Here is a 15,559-nt window from a genome sequence, read left to right on the forward strand (position 1 = left end):
CCCCACTGTTATTTAACATAGTACTGGAGGTCCTAGCCACGGCAATCAGACAAAACAAAAAAATACAAAGAATTCAGATTGGTAAAGAAGAAGTTAAACTGTCACTATTTGCAGATGACATGATACTGTACATAAAAAACCCTAAAGACTCCACCCCAAAACTACTAGAACTGATATCAGAATACAGCAAAGTTGCAGGATGCAAAATCAACACACAGAAATCTGTGGCTTTCCTATACACTAACAATGAACCAACAGAAAGAGAAATCAGAAAAACAACTCCATTCACAACTGCAGCAAAAAAAATAAAACACCTAGGAATAAACCTAACCAAAGAAGTGAAAGACTTATACTCTGAAAACTACAAGTCACTCTTAAGAGAAATTAAAGGGGACACTAACAGATGGAAACGCATCCCATGCTCGTGGCTAGGAAGAATTAATACCGTCAAAATGGCCATCCTGCCCAAAGCAATATACAGATTTGATGCAATCCCTATGAAACTACCAGCAACATTCTTCAATGAACTGGAACAAATAATTCAAAAATTCATATGGAAACACCAAAGACCCCGAATAGCCAAAGCAATCCTGAGAAAGAAGAATAAAGTAGGGGGGATCTCACTACCCAACTTCAAGCTCTATTATAAAGCCACAGTAATCAAGACAATTTGGTATTGGCACAAGAACAGAGCCACAGACCAATGGAACAGACTAAAGAATCCAGACATTAACCCAGACATATATGGTCAATTAATATTTGATAAAGGAGCCATGGACATACAATGGCGAAATGACAGTCTCTTCAACAGATGGTGCTGGCAAAACTGGACAGCTACATGTAGGAGAATGAAACTGGACCATTGTCTAACCCCATATACAAAAGTAAACTCAAAATGGATCAAAGACCTGAATGTAAGTCATGAAACCATTAAACTCTTGGAAAAAAACATAGGCAAAAACCTCTTAGACATAAACATGAGTGACCTCTTCTTGAACATATCTCCCTGGGCAAGGAAAACAACAGCAAAAATGAACAAGTGGGACTATATTAAGCTGAAAAGCTTCTGTACAGCGAAAGACACCATCAATAGAACAAAAAGGAACCCAACAGTATGGGAGAATATATTTTAAAATGACAGATCTGATAAAGGCTTGACGTCCAGAATATATAAAGAGCTCACATGCCTCAACAAACAAAAAACAAATAACCCAATTAAAAAATGGGCAGAGGAACTGAACAGACAGTTCTCCAAAAAAGAAATACAGATGGCCAACAGACATATGAAAAGATGCTCCACATCGCTAATTATCAGAGAAATGCAAATTAAAACTACAATGAGGTATCACCTCACACCAGTAAGGATGGCTGCCATCCAAAAGACAAACAACGACAAATGTTGGCGAGGCTGTGGAGAAAGGGGAACCCTCCTACACTGCTGGTGGGAATGTAGATTAGTTCAACCATTGTGGAAAGCAGTATGGAGGTACATCAAAATGCTCAAAATAGACTTACGATTTGACCCAGGAATTCCACTCCTAGGAATTTACCCTAAGAATGCAGCAATCAAGTATAAGAAAGACCAATGCACCCCTATGTTTATGGCAGCACTATTCACAATAGCCAAGAATTGGAAGCAACCTAAATGTGCATTGATAGATGAATGGATAAAGAAGACATGGTACATATACACAATGGAATACTACTCAGCCATAAGAAAAGGGCAAATCCTACCATTTGCAGCAACATGGATGGAGCTGGAGGGTATTATGCTCAGTGAAACAAGCCAAGCAGAGAAAGAGAAATACCAAATGATTTCACTCATCTGTGGAGTATAAGAACAAAGGAAAAACTGAAGGAACAAAATAGCACAGAATCACAGAACTCAAGAATGTACTAAAAGTTACCAAAGGGAAAGGGACTGGGGAGGATGGGTGGGCAGGGAGGGATAAGGGAGGGGGAGAAAAAGGGGGGTATTAAGATTAGCATGCATGGGGGGGGTGGGAGAAAGGGGAGGGCTGTACAACACAGAGAAGACAAGTAGTGATTCTACAACATTTTGGTACGCTGATGGACAGTGACTGTAAAGGGGTATATATAGGGGGGACCTGGTATAGGGAGAGCCTAGTAAACAAAATATTCGTCATTTAAGTGTAGATTCATGATAAAAAGAAAAAGCAGTTCCTGTGTGGTGACCTCCATTGAGTTCTACACAATGATATAAAGGGCATATAAACGTGTAGGCAAAGGGTCTGTTTGTGTTTATACAGAGGATCAAAGCCTAATTTGGCTACCCCGAAAATGAACTAAGATACGATATGAAAAAGAACTTCCAACATCAGCACTCTCGGGAAGACTCATGCCAGAAGATGACCATCAAAATACCCCAACAAAGATCCATGCACTGCCACAGGTATAGATGCACTCATCCCACCAGTTCCTGGACTTGCCAAAGGAATGAAGAAGGAGATATCTAAGCTGGCCTGTGCATACAGCAAAACAACAAATTTGAGTGGATCTAAACTGTTGGTACTCAACCAAGAATTAGGAGAAGTGCAAATTGTAGCACTCCAAAATCTTACAACTACAGACTATTTACTGTTAAAAGAACATATGGGATGTGAACAGTCCCCAGGAATGGGTTGTTTTAATTTGTCTGATTTCTCTCAGACTGTTCAAGTTCAGTTGGACAATATCCACCATATTATAGATAAGTTCTCACAAATGCCTAAGGTGCCTAACTGGTTTTCTTGGTTTCACTGGAGATGGCTGGTAATTATAGGTATGCTTTGGTTACGTAACTGTACTATTATGTTAATGTGTGTGTGCAATTTAATTAGTAGTTTAAAACCTATACCTGCTGAAGTAACTCTACAAGAAGGTATGTCAAAGAAATAATCAATCTTCCCAGGTTTTCTTCCACCTGCTACTTCTACAGCTTTTCTTCTTCCTTCCTAATTAAAATCCTTAAGTAGAATTTGTGCCTCATATTGAATTTACCGAGTATCATAATTCTTCCAAGTGGTAAAGACACCTCAAGACAAATGCTGGGCATAGAAGCCACAGGGCATAAAATATGCAAAGAAGTAAAAAGCTAACCTTTTCAAACAATAAGGCTTCTCTCTCACTTACCAATTTAACATTTCCCTGTATGGCCCCAGAAGATGACTGGTTAGCCATAGACAGGTAAGATTCCTCAAGGGAGGAACAACCTAAGACAGGCACAGTCGCAGGGGGGCCATCAGGTGAGAAAATGGGGATCAACAGAGGTGAGGCTTAGAACCTCCCATCCCCCATTCTGAGAGAAATCTGCATACGTGGATATTTTATTGCCCTTGTCTAGCTTGGATTAACACGTAGTCTACAGGCACACACCTGATCGTCTACATTTGCTCTCTTACAACACTAAACTATGTTTTCTACCTTTATCTTGTATCTACCTACCACTTCAGCATTTAATTAAAAATAATAATAATAAAGAGAGAAATGTGGTATCCATATATAAATCAAGTATAAAAATCAAATGAATATTCATATTTGAACTGACTGTTTATAGTTCATAATGCATGATCAAAACCTAATGCCTCTGTGATGACTGCCCTTGTAATGTTCACCATGTAACTTATTCACTATGTAAGAATTTGTTCTCCATGTAAGAACTTGTTCGTTATGCTTCAGAAGATTGGAGACTGACGAAAATTAGGCTTGGGGTGGATTAATGATTGTGTATTGAGCATTGACCCCCCCTATACAGAATTTTATTGTGGTTAACAACCATTTGATCAATAAATATGAGAGATGCCCTCACAAAAAAAAAAAAAAAGTACACACTTCCAATTGTAAAATAAATAAGTAACCGGGATGTAATGTATAGCATAAGGAATATAGTCAAAATATTGTAACAACTTGGTATGGTGAGAGCTGGTACCTAGAATTATCATGTATATAAATGTTAAATCACTGTGTTGTACACCTGAAACTAATGTAATACTGTGTGTCGACTACCCTTCAATAAAAAATACTTATCTAAAAAAAAAAAAATCACAAACATGCTGACAGAGCTGCAGAGAAATATACAAGAGCTAAGGGAATACGTCCGGATGGAGATTACAGAAATGAAACAATCTCTGGAAGGATTTATAAACAGAATGGATAAGATGCAAGAGGCCATTGATGGAATAGAAACCAGAGAACAGGAACACATAGAAGCTGACGCAGAGAGAGATAAAAGGATCTCCAGGAATGAAACAATATTAAGAGAACTGTGTGACCAAACCAAAAGGAACAATATCCGCATTATAGGGTTACCAGAAGAAGAAGAGAGAGAAAAAGGGATTGAAAGTGTATTTGAAGAAATAATTGCTGAGAACTTCCCCAAACTGGGGGAGGAAATAGTTGCTCAGATTACAGAAGCACACAGAACTCACAACAGAAGGGATCAAAGGACAACACCAAAACACATAATAATTAAAATGGCAAAGATCAAGGACAAGGACAAGGACAGAGTTTTAAAGGTCACCTACATGGAAAACCCATCAAGCTATCATCAGACTTCTCAACAGAAACCTTACAGGCCAGAAGACAATGGCATGATATATTTAATGCAATGAAACAGAAGAGCCTTGAACCAAGGATTCTGTATCCAGCATGATTATCATTTAAATATGAAGGAAGGATTAAATAATTCCCAGACAAGCAAAAGTTGAGGGAATTTGCCTCCCACAAACCACCTCTTCAGGGCATCTTACAGGGACTGCTCTAGATGGGAGCACTCCTAAAAAGAGCACAGAACAAAACACCCAACATACGAAGAATGGAGGAGGAGGAAAAAGAAGGGAAAGAAATAATCATCAGACTGTGTTTATAACAGCTCAATAAGTGAGTGAGATCAGACAGTAAGGTAGTAAACAAGCTAACCTTGAACCTTTGGTAACCACAAATCTAAAGCCTGCAATGGCAATAAGTACTTATCTTTTAATAGTCACCCTAAATGTAAATTGACTGAATGCACCAATCAAAATACACAGAGTAATAGAATGGATAAAAAAGCAAGATCCATCCATATGCTGCTTACAAGAGACTCACCTCAAACCCAAAGACATGCACAGATTAAAAGTCAAGGGTTGGAGAAAGATATTTCAGGCAAACAACAGGGAGAAAAAAGCAGGTGTTGCAGTACTAGTATCAGACAAAATAGACTTCAAATAAAGAAGGTAACAAGAGACAAAGAAGGACATTACATAATGATAAAGGGCTCAGTCCAACAAGAGGATATAACCATTATAAATGTATATGCACCCAATAGAGGAGCACCAATATATGTGAAACAAATACTAACAGAATTAAAGGAGGAAATAGAATGCAATGCATTCATTTGGGAGACTTTAAAACACCACTCACTCCAAAGGACAGATCCACCAGACAGAAAATAAGTAAGGACACAGAGGCACTGAACAACACACTAGAACAGATGGACCTAATAGACATCTATAGAACTCTACACTCAAAAGCAACAGGATACACATTCTTCTCAAGTGCACATGGAACATTCTCCAGAATAGACCACATACTAGGCCACAAAAAGAGCCTCAGTAAATGCCAAAAGATTGAAATCCTACCAACCAACTTTTCAGACCACAGAGGTATAAAACTAGAAATAAATTGTACAAAGAAAGCAAAAAGGCTCACAAACACATGGAGGCTTAACAACATGCTCCTAAAGAATCAATGGATCAATGACCAAATTAAAATGGAGACCCAGCAATACATGGAAAGAAATGACAACAACAACACAAAGCCCAAACTTCTGTGGGATGCAGCAAAAGCAGTCTTAAGAGGAAAGTACATAGCAATCCAGGCATATTTAAAGAAATAAGAACAATCCCAAATGAATAGTCTAATGTCACAATTAGCGAAATTAGAAAAAGAAGAACAAATGAGGCCTAAGGTCAGCAGATGGAGGGACATAATAAAGATCAGGGAAAAATAAATAAAATTGAGAAAAATAAAACAATAGAAAAAATCAATGAAACCAAGAGCTGGTTCTTCGAGAAAATAAACAAAATAGATAAGTCTCTAGCCAGACTTATTAAGAGCCAGACTTATTAAGAGAAAAAGAGAGTCAACACACATCAACAGAATCAGAAATGAGAAAGGAAAATCACGACAAACCGGACAGAAATACAAAGAATTATTAGAGAATACTATGAAAACCTATATGGTAACAAGCTGGAAAACCTAGGAGAAACAGGCAACTTCCTAGAAAAATACAACCTTCCAAAACTGACCAAGGAAGAAACAGAAAATCTAAACAGAGCAATTTCAAGCAACGAAATTGAAGCAGTAATCAAAAAACTACCCAAGAACAAAATCCCCAGGCCAGATGGATTCACCCCGGGAATTTTATCAGACATACAGAGAAGACATAATACCCATTCTCCTTAAAGTTTTCCAAAAAATAGAAGAGGAGGGAATACACCCAAACTCATTCTATGAAGCTAACCTCACCCTAATACCAAAACCAGGCAAAGACCCCACCAAAAAAGAAAACTACAGACCAATATCCCTGATGAATGTAGATGCAAAAATACTCAACAAAATATGCGCAAACCAAATTCAAATATACATCAAAAGTATCATACACCATGACCAAGTGGGATTCATCCCAGGGATGCAAAGATGGTACAACATTCGAAAATCCATCAACATCATCTACCACATCAACAAAAAGAAGGACAAAAACCACATGATCATCTCCATAGATGCTAAAAAAGCATTCGACAAAATTCAACATCCATTCATGAAAAAAACTCTCAACAAAATGGGCATAGAGGGCAAGTACCTCAACATAATAAAGGCCATATATGATAAACCCACAGCTAACACCATACTGAACAGCAAGAGGCTGAAAGCTTTTCCTCTGAGATTGGAACAAGACAGGGATGCCACTCTCCCAACTGTTATTTAACATAGTACTGGAGGTCCTAGCCACAGAAATCAGACGAAACAAATACAATCAATCCAAATTGGTAAAGAAGTCAAACTGTCACTATTTGCAGATGACATGATACTGTACATAAAAAACCCTAAAGACTCCACTCCAAAACAACTAGAACTAATATCAGAATTCAGCAAAGTTGCAGGATATAAAATTAACACACAGAAATCTGTGGCTGTCCTATACACTAAGATTGAACTAATAGAAAGAGCAATCAAGAAAACAATTCCATTCACAATAGCACCAAAAAGAGTAAAATACCTAGGAATAAACCTAACCAAGGAAATGAAAGACCTATACCTTGAAAACTACAAGACACTCTTAAGAGAAATTAAAGAGGACACTAATAAATGGAAACTCATCCCATGCTCCTGGCCAGGAAGAATTAATATTGTCAAAATGGTCATCCTGCCCAAAGCAATATACAGATTCGATGTAATCGCTATAAAATTACCAACAGCATTCTTCAATGAACTGGAACAAATAGTTCAAAAATTCATATGGAACCACCAAAGACCCCGAGTAGCCAAAAAGTGGAAGAATAAAGTGGGGGAGATCTTGCTCCTCAACTTCAAGCTCTACTACAAAGCCACAGTAATCAAGACAATTTGGTACTGGCACAAGAACAGAGCCACAGACCAGTGGAACAGAATAGAGACTCCAAACATTAACCCAAACATACATGGCCAATTAATATACGATAAAGGAGCCATGGACATACAATGGGGAAATGACAGTCTCTTCAACAGATGGTGCTGGCAAAACTGGACAGCTACATGTAAGAGAATGAAACTGGATCACTGTCTAACCCCATACACAAAAGTAAATTCGAAATGGATCAAAGGCCTGAATGTAAGTCATGAAACCATAAAACTCTTAGAAAAAAACATAGGGAAAAATCTCTTGGACATAAACATGAGCGACTTCTTCATGAACATATCTCCCTGGGCAAGGGAAACAAAAGCAAAAATGAACAAGTGGGACTATATCAAGCTGAAAGCTTCTGTACAGCAAAGGACACCATCAATAGAACAAAAAGGTACCCTACAGCATGGGAAAATATATTCATAAATGACAGATCCAATAAAGGGCTGACATCCAAAACATATAAAGAGCTCACGCACCTCAACAAAAAGGAAATAATCCAATTAAAAAATGGGAGAGGAATCGAACAGACAGTTCGCCAAAGAAGAAATTCAGATGGCCAACAGATACATGAAAAGACGCTCCACATAGCTTTTCATCAGAGAAATGCAAATTAAAACCACAATGAGATATCACCTCACACCAGTAAGGATTGCCATCACCCAAAAGACAAACAACAACAAATGTTGGTGAGGTTGTGGAGAAAGGGTTACCCTCCTACACTGCTAATGGGAATGTAAATTAGTTCAACCATTGTGGAAAGCAGTATGGAGGTTACTCAAAATGCTTAAAATAGAAATACCATTTGACCCAGGAATTCCACTTCTAGGAATTTACCCTAAGAATGCAGCACTCCGGTTTGAAAAAGACAGATGCACCCCTGTGTTTATCACTGCACTATTTACAATAGCCAAGAAATGGAAGCAACCTAAATGTCCATCAATAGATGAATGGATAAAGAAGATGTGGTACATATACACATGGAATATTATTCAGCCATAAGAAGAAAACAAATCCTACCACTTGCTCAGTGAAATAAGCCAGGTGGAGAAAGACAAGTACCAAATGATTTCACTATGTGGAGTATAAGAGAAAAGAAAAATTGAAGGAACGAAACAGCAGCAGAATCACAGAACCCAAGAATGGACTAACAGTTACCAAAGGGAAAGGGACTAGGGAGGATGGGTGGGATGGGAGGGATAAGGGTGGGAAAAAGAAAGGGGGCATTACAATTAGCATGTATAATGTGGAGGGGGTATGGGGCGGGCTCTACAACACAGAGAAGACAAGTAGTGATTTTACAGCATCTTACTATGCTGATGGACAGTGACTGCAGTGGGGTTTGTGGGGGTACTTGGTGAGGGGTGGAGCCTAGTAAACATAATGGTCTTCATGTAATTGTAGATTAATGATACCAAAATTAAAAAAAAACAACTTCAAGACCCTTCTCCCAAGTGTCTATTCTATTTTAATAGTTTCCACCTGAGTGGACTACATCAGTCACCTACATTTTCTCCCCTCATTTCAAATGATTTTAATGTAGCCAGACATGAGAATCTACCTATACTAGGTTAAAAATTCCTTCAGGGCAGGATGCATATCTTACTCATCTTTGCTTTCCCCTATATATTTAGCACAGTGTTTACCAAAGTGGAGACTCATGAATCCTATCAAATTTCATCTTAATCCAGCTTTCCGACTTTTGCCATATAAGGCAAATCTGTATGCCTTCTACACCTAAATAAAATTAGTGTATAATTTCGAGTAGAGCATTTCATAATCTATATGGTCATGTATCCAATTTTTTTTCCTACCAAATTCTGAGCTCCATGAAGGCTTGGCCTGTGTCTATCTTATTAAGGGCTGCATACCCCAATCCAACTCAGAGTGGCACATGCAGGGTCCCAGTTAATGAACAATGTGCTCTGGTAAAAGAAAAACCCTTTTCCTTAAGTGTTTTGTTTCATTGAAACTGTAAGGTACAAGCCTCCTCTCTGACAAGGTCCTCCTACTAGGTCTACAGCTCTCGTATGAGGGGGAACAGAGATCCTTCTGAAAATCTAATTAAAGCTATGGATTGCCTCAGTCTCTCAAAAGAAAGAAAAAGATGGAATCGTGGATAGGCTCACACATTCACAGTTCTGCATATAATACCAAGTTGTTTACATGGTGCTCATAAAGCCTACCTATGGTTGAAATCCCAGAACTGTATCTAATATAAAACTTCAGTCATTTTTTTTGCAAATATTTGTTGAATATCTGATTTGTCCTGGAATTACATTAGGTATAAGGAATACTGTGACCAAGAGCACACAGTCTCTGCTCTTAAAAATAGGATCAGGGAAGAGGTCACACATGTGACAAGAGTAACATCTAATCAAAATTCAGATATTTTCAAAATCCGTAACTCTTTTCAAAGATGTCTTTTTTGCATAAGTCTATAACATATTACTAACAACCTGAAATGCAACCCTTCAAGGTAATATTTTGAGCATACAGATTTACCTTTGATACGTTTCTGGAAGTGAAAGAAAAGCAGGAAGAATAACAATTTGCATTCCCTAGAAGGCCGTTCCTGATGGCTTCCAGAATCCAGCACCCCATGGTGGGATGACCTGCCCCTCAAAGAATCCGTGCTGCCTCCCTCCCTCGCTGGTCTTCAGAGGGCAGCGCGTCAGAATGAACACGGTCTACTGCCCGACCACCTGGGCAGGACAGTGAGGCTCCGCAGGTATATCCAGCAGGCTGGTGGGGGACAGCCGCCAGAATGTGCGTGTCCAGGATCCACAAGATGTGGCGTCAACAGGAAGAAGGCTCCTGTGCCTGCTTCACCCAGAAAACACTTCCTTGTGGGGCCAGAGACGCCCCTTCCCGGTGTTCCTGAGGACACAACACTACATCACAGACACCACAAACTACCTGTGGGAAGGCTGAGGGATGGGTGAATGTTAGGACAAATAAAACATGTGAAAAGCTTTAAATAAGAACAATAAAGACTCAACACTGACAGGGAATGGAGTTCAAGAATGTTTCTGTGTAGAAAATGAATTATTCTACATTAGTGGATTTCATGATTGAAGCTAATTTCTCAAATGCCAAAAGCTTCATAGAATATTTTTGTTGGCAATCTTTCCAAATCTATTTCACACTCCCTGTCTTCTTAATCAAATGAAGTAAACATAATGTGACATTTTGATGACTCATTAAGTACATCCATCTCTCTACTGCACTGTAATACAGCCATTCTCTGAGAAGATACTGACCCACAGATTTGCCTGCCCTGCCTCAAAACAACCCCAGCTGCTCTTGTTGAAGACCCAGAGCTTTTTAAGGCACTTCTTTTCAAATCACTTGCTGACATCCATGTATCTAACAGCACTCCATACAACTCCATCCGTCTAATTTGTGGCTAACTAGGACAATAATTGCTTTTTCAAAATGATTTCAACTTAAAAAACATAACTAACAACCTAAATGCTTGTGTTCCACTACATTTGTTTTAGGAAAACCAGTTGGATTACCTTGTCGATTGAGCTGGCTGGGAGGTGACCAGTGGCAGAGCAGAGCCCAGCCCACAGTTTTAAACAGTTGTTTGTATACTGGTGTCCAGCTGTGTCCACATGGCCATTTGCTTAGGCTATACCAGAGAAGATTAGGTGCAAAATTTTAGAGTAAAAATTACAGTTATTATTAAAAATGGGCCATAAACAAGGATCTTGGTAAAATTTGTTTAGGCTTCACAGACTCTGTAAACACATTTATTCTGGTTATTTGGAGTTATTTTTCTTCTAATGTTTTGTGTGCTTTCAACTTCCCCAGTCTTCCAGACAACCAAAATTTACATTAGTACAGCATTAATACAACCACAAAACAAATGCTTTATGAGATTTTATTTTACCATACAGTTGCAAATGCTTTGAATTAAAATTTGTTTCTCTGTATCCTTAATGGGTATACTCTGTGTTTAGTATGCAGTATTTGCTGAGAGAGTTCATTTACCACTGGATTGCAGGCCTGTTAAAAGAAGTATTATCACTCCCAAGGAAGGAACCCCACACGCACCTGGTGTAGCATAAACAAAAGGAGGATGGTTTAATTCACAACAGGACCTATCACATTCATGTCGATATTATGTGTTCATGCTTGACTGACAGGAGCAGCAATCTTGAAGGGCTATGTTATAATGTTTAAAAAATGCTCCAAACATACAAACATTCTAGCTTCTATGGATGCATTTGAATATGAAAATTCTGCAGCACTTCTTTATAAACAATAAAACTTACACAGAATCTACTACCTGGGAATTATTAATATTCCATTAAAGTCCCCTTAACAATTACTACTTCCCCTCCTCAAACTATTTTTTTTTTTGGTTAAAAATCTGTTTGTACTTTTTAATTTTCAGGCAGCATCTGTTCTTTCAAAATGTTCTAACAGACTTCTTTTTGATAGATTAAAAAAAAACATGAACATATTTGTGGATCTTCAGCTGTTTCAAAGTATTATTCCTCATTATCCTCACCATTTTTCATTCAGTGTCTGAACCACACCCAACCAAGGCAGCATGGTTATCTGTCCATGAAGAGCAGGAAGCAGTGGCAGGCTGTGAGAGCTCCAGGAGAGAGCAGGAGCAGAAATACACCATGGACCTTCGTCACAACTCAGCTTGATTCATTTCACTGACAAAAAGCAACATTCTGTATTTTAAGCCAGAACCTATAAAGCTTTTATCTTAAAAAGCTTCCTAACATAGCTTTTGTCTTAAAAGGCTCTCCTGCTGGTACCCAGAGAAGCATCCAGCCTTTTCCCCCCATAGATACTGTTGCTACCAGGTTTCCACAACCTTCCCTTGGAGAGGAGAGTGCTTACCTACTCTAGGCAACGCTTGATGCTCTTTATTTAGCTACACTTAAATACCACCCTAAGGTTCCTATTTTCAACTACATAGTCCAAATATAACTCACATCACACGTATTTTTGAGAATGCACTTTGGGCTTTTCATTTACAAAAAGTTCAGCCTGTTTCAGACTGCAGCCTGCTTCTTCCTCTCATATAATTCTTCAGGAGCAATCCTCTGAGAATACTGCTACAACACAGGGAATTTTCAGGCTTAAGTTGAAACTTTCACAATTAAGTACACACTTTTTTGTCCAAACCAACAAATATAATATAAAAGTTAACACTTGAGAGAGATGATGTATGTTTACAAAGAAAAACTGATGCTAAAGAACACTCCCAATGCTTAGACTTAACACTCCTTGAAGAGTTTTTCCAACTTCTTTGTCCAGAAATGTTTTGCTCCAAAGACATGGCATGAGTAAGCTTGAGAACAAAAAAGCAGCAGGGAAAGTCTGGTGGGGTGGGAAGCCATGGTGACAGGCAGGGGTGAGCAATGGACACTGGCTATGGGAGCCTGGGCTGCAAACCTGACAATTACGGCCATGGACCAAATATCTCATTTTACAAGCAAAGGAGCTAAGGCACAAAGAGATTAAATGATCACTCCAGGCTCCATCACCAGCAGCACTAAGACAGGCTTAGAGCCCAGTGACTTCCACAGCCCAGACCTCAAAACAAGAGCAGATAAAAAACAAAGACACAAATGTTACCGAGAGTTGAGCACATCCCAGCTGCCCAGTGCTAGCCACAGCACACACATCCCCTTATTAACTCCTCCTAACCACTCCAAGAGGGAGGTATGACTATCTGTGTTATACGTGAAAAAACAGCTAATTGCTTGCTATCCAGATCTGATTCAACAGACTTCACACTGCCACAAAGCCTCCCTTGCATTCAGCCTGTAACACATTAGTCATTAGCTTGGAAGAAACAGTTGGGGTTTCCTACTTTCTGTTGCTCTTCTACTCCATGTGGTTCAGCATGCAGATGACACAGGAACAGAGGGGCAATCTAGGAGAACAACTGGGAAACAGAGACTCTAAAAATAATCTCAAGATAATTCAATATCGAATATATTTCCCTCAGCACTGTCACAGCGAAGCCACCATTCCATCTCCAATGGACCACTGCAACCATTTCTTTACCATGTTTTCCATTTCTATTCCTACTTCTTCCCAAACAATTCCCCACAGCATCCAGAGTAGTAATAATGTTTTAAATATTATTTAACTCCCATTGACTTTTTCTTAATATACCATTATTTTTAATGCTGCTGTACAGTTATATCTCATCTGTTGGTCATGATATTCAGTGCTTTAAAACAAAGAACAAAGGTAGGAATTTTTCACCGAGCTGTTTGTTATATGATGTGCAATCTCTGGCTGAGTGGTAAGAAATAGCCCCATTTGCATTGTTCTTTTTTTTTTTTTAGTGGACCTATGTTTCATTGCAACTTTCACTGACATAGCTCTAGTCTAATAAGAGAGATTCCTTGTACCTTTTATTTATCCAGTTTCCTCCAAAGTTAAAATTTGTAAAACTACAGTATAATATCACAAGCAGAATGCTGACATTGATAAAAACTTATCTTGTTCAGATTGCCCAAATTATACTTGTCCTTATTGATAATATTGGAACCAAAGAAGAAAGAGGAGAGGGCAAAAAGGGAGAGGTAATGTGGCTTGAGGTCAGCCTTTTGATAAAAAGAAAATTAGGGCAATTCTCAGTGTTAAGTTTTCAATCTTCTCTGTGGCTGAAAGGGTCATATTAGATAGGTAGATGGAACTCTGGAGGAGGCCGGGCTGGCTTTGCTCTCCCTCTTTTGAAGAAAATTCCTTACAGCTCTTTATGTCACTGGGTAAAGATGTCCTTTCCAGAGTTTGAGCTTATAAATACTTCCTTACCTCTAAATCTTTAATGGCTGATTAATTTTTTAATTTATCTTTATATACAGCTGTAATTAATTAAAAACCCAAATGGCTATGAACCTGTATGGTATAATTTATATTTCCTAATTATGTTTCTTCCTTGTCCAACAGACACATTAATCTTTATTTAAAATGCATTTTTCTTTGTGGCCATTTGAGTCTATCTGTTTAAACGCTACTCTCCTGGCTAATTTCTCCATCATTTTCACAAATTGTTACTCCCTAAAAATACCAGAGAAAACTGCTTTTAAAAATATATATAATGCTTTTAGCCTGCTACATATGTGAAGGGAACTTTTAAAAGAACCTCACCTAAATTCTGTCTTTTAGAAAGCAAGGGAAAACAAATGCATCTGCTTAAGAACTGCTGCACTCTAACTAATAGAATAGGAAACAATTTAATTCACTATGTTATTTATCATTCCATTAGTACAGGATGCATGTGAATTTCACTAAGCCAAGCATGCTAAGTTATCTTCTTTCAATGTCACTGTCACTCCCCACTACTTAGCGACCCTAAAGTGTGTGGGCACCCGGGCACATGCACACACACACATGCACACTCCTCTCTCTTCACCATTAACTACACACCTGAGAGTGAAAAAACTTTCAGTCTTCCTTAAGCACAAAGTAATTTCAAAGTTAGTACATCCCCAAAGAAAGCAATTTCTAAAAAAAAAAAATTAAACTTCTGAAAAATATTCTAAAGTCACAAATCCAATCATGAGCAATAGCCTGAAAAGGGGAATGTTATTGACTAGCCCACACAAGATTTATTTACCAGATTTTTTATGATTTCCAGTGATAATGCCTTGTAACTGGAACCATTCTGTAAAGCTATTTGTGTGTTTAAGCATATTTAGGAGGAGGTTATGCTTTTAAAACACTGCAAATGGTACTTTTTTTCTAGTTATATCAGCATCATTCTGAAAGGCTTAGGTATTTTGTTATTTGTATCCTCTGCATCATTAAGATGATACAGAAATTCTTAAATCAAAGAAGATAATTTTTAGTTAATTCTTAGTTTCTAAGTCCTGTTGGTACCTACTGAATTCAATTGTCATTCAAGAAAAATAAAATACTAAAGAC

General features: G+C 38.2%; 1 protein-coding gene across 16 annotated transcripts in view; it reads right to left on the bottom strand.

Annotated features, from left to right (window-relative positions):
* The window catches only part of PSD3 (pleckstrin and Sec7 domain containing 3), a 429,070-nt gene that overhangs the window by 198,627 nt on the left and 214,884 nt on the right, over nucleotides 1-15,559 (bottom strand). Inside the window, exon 10 of one of the 16 annotated variants that reach the window (XM_073218770.1) lies at nucleotides 1,277-11,656. The exons of 14 other annotated variants lie outside the window; for them this stretch is intronic. In XM_073218770.1, coding sequence (XP_073074871.1) covers nucleotides 11,564-11,656 — 93 coding nt within the window. In that variant the 3' untranslated portion in view covers nucleotides 1,277-11,563. Of the gene's footprint in view, nucleotides 1-1,276; nucleotides 11,705-15,559 lie in introns of those variants that run through there. One more of the 16 variants, XM_073218771.1, reaches the window with a different exon arrangement.

This window comes from Manis javanica, chromosome 12, assembly GCF_040802235.1.
Source record: "Manis javanica isolate MJ-LG chromosome 12, MJ_LKY, whole genome shotgun sequence".
In the NCBI taxonomy this organism is placed as follows: Eukaryota; Metazoa; Chordata; class Mammalia; order Pholidota; family Manidae; genus Manis; species Manis javanica.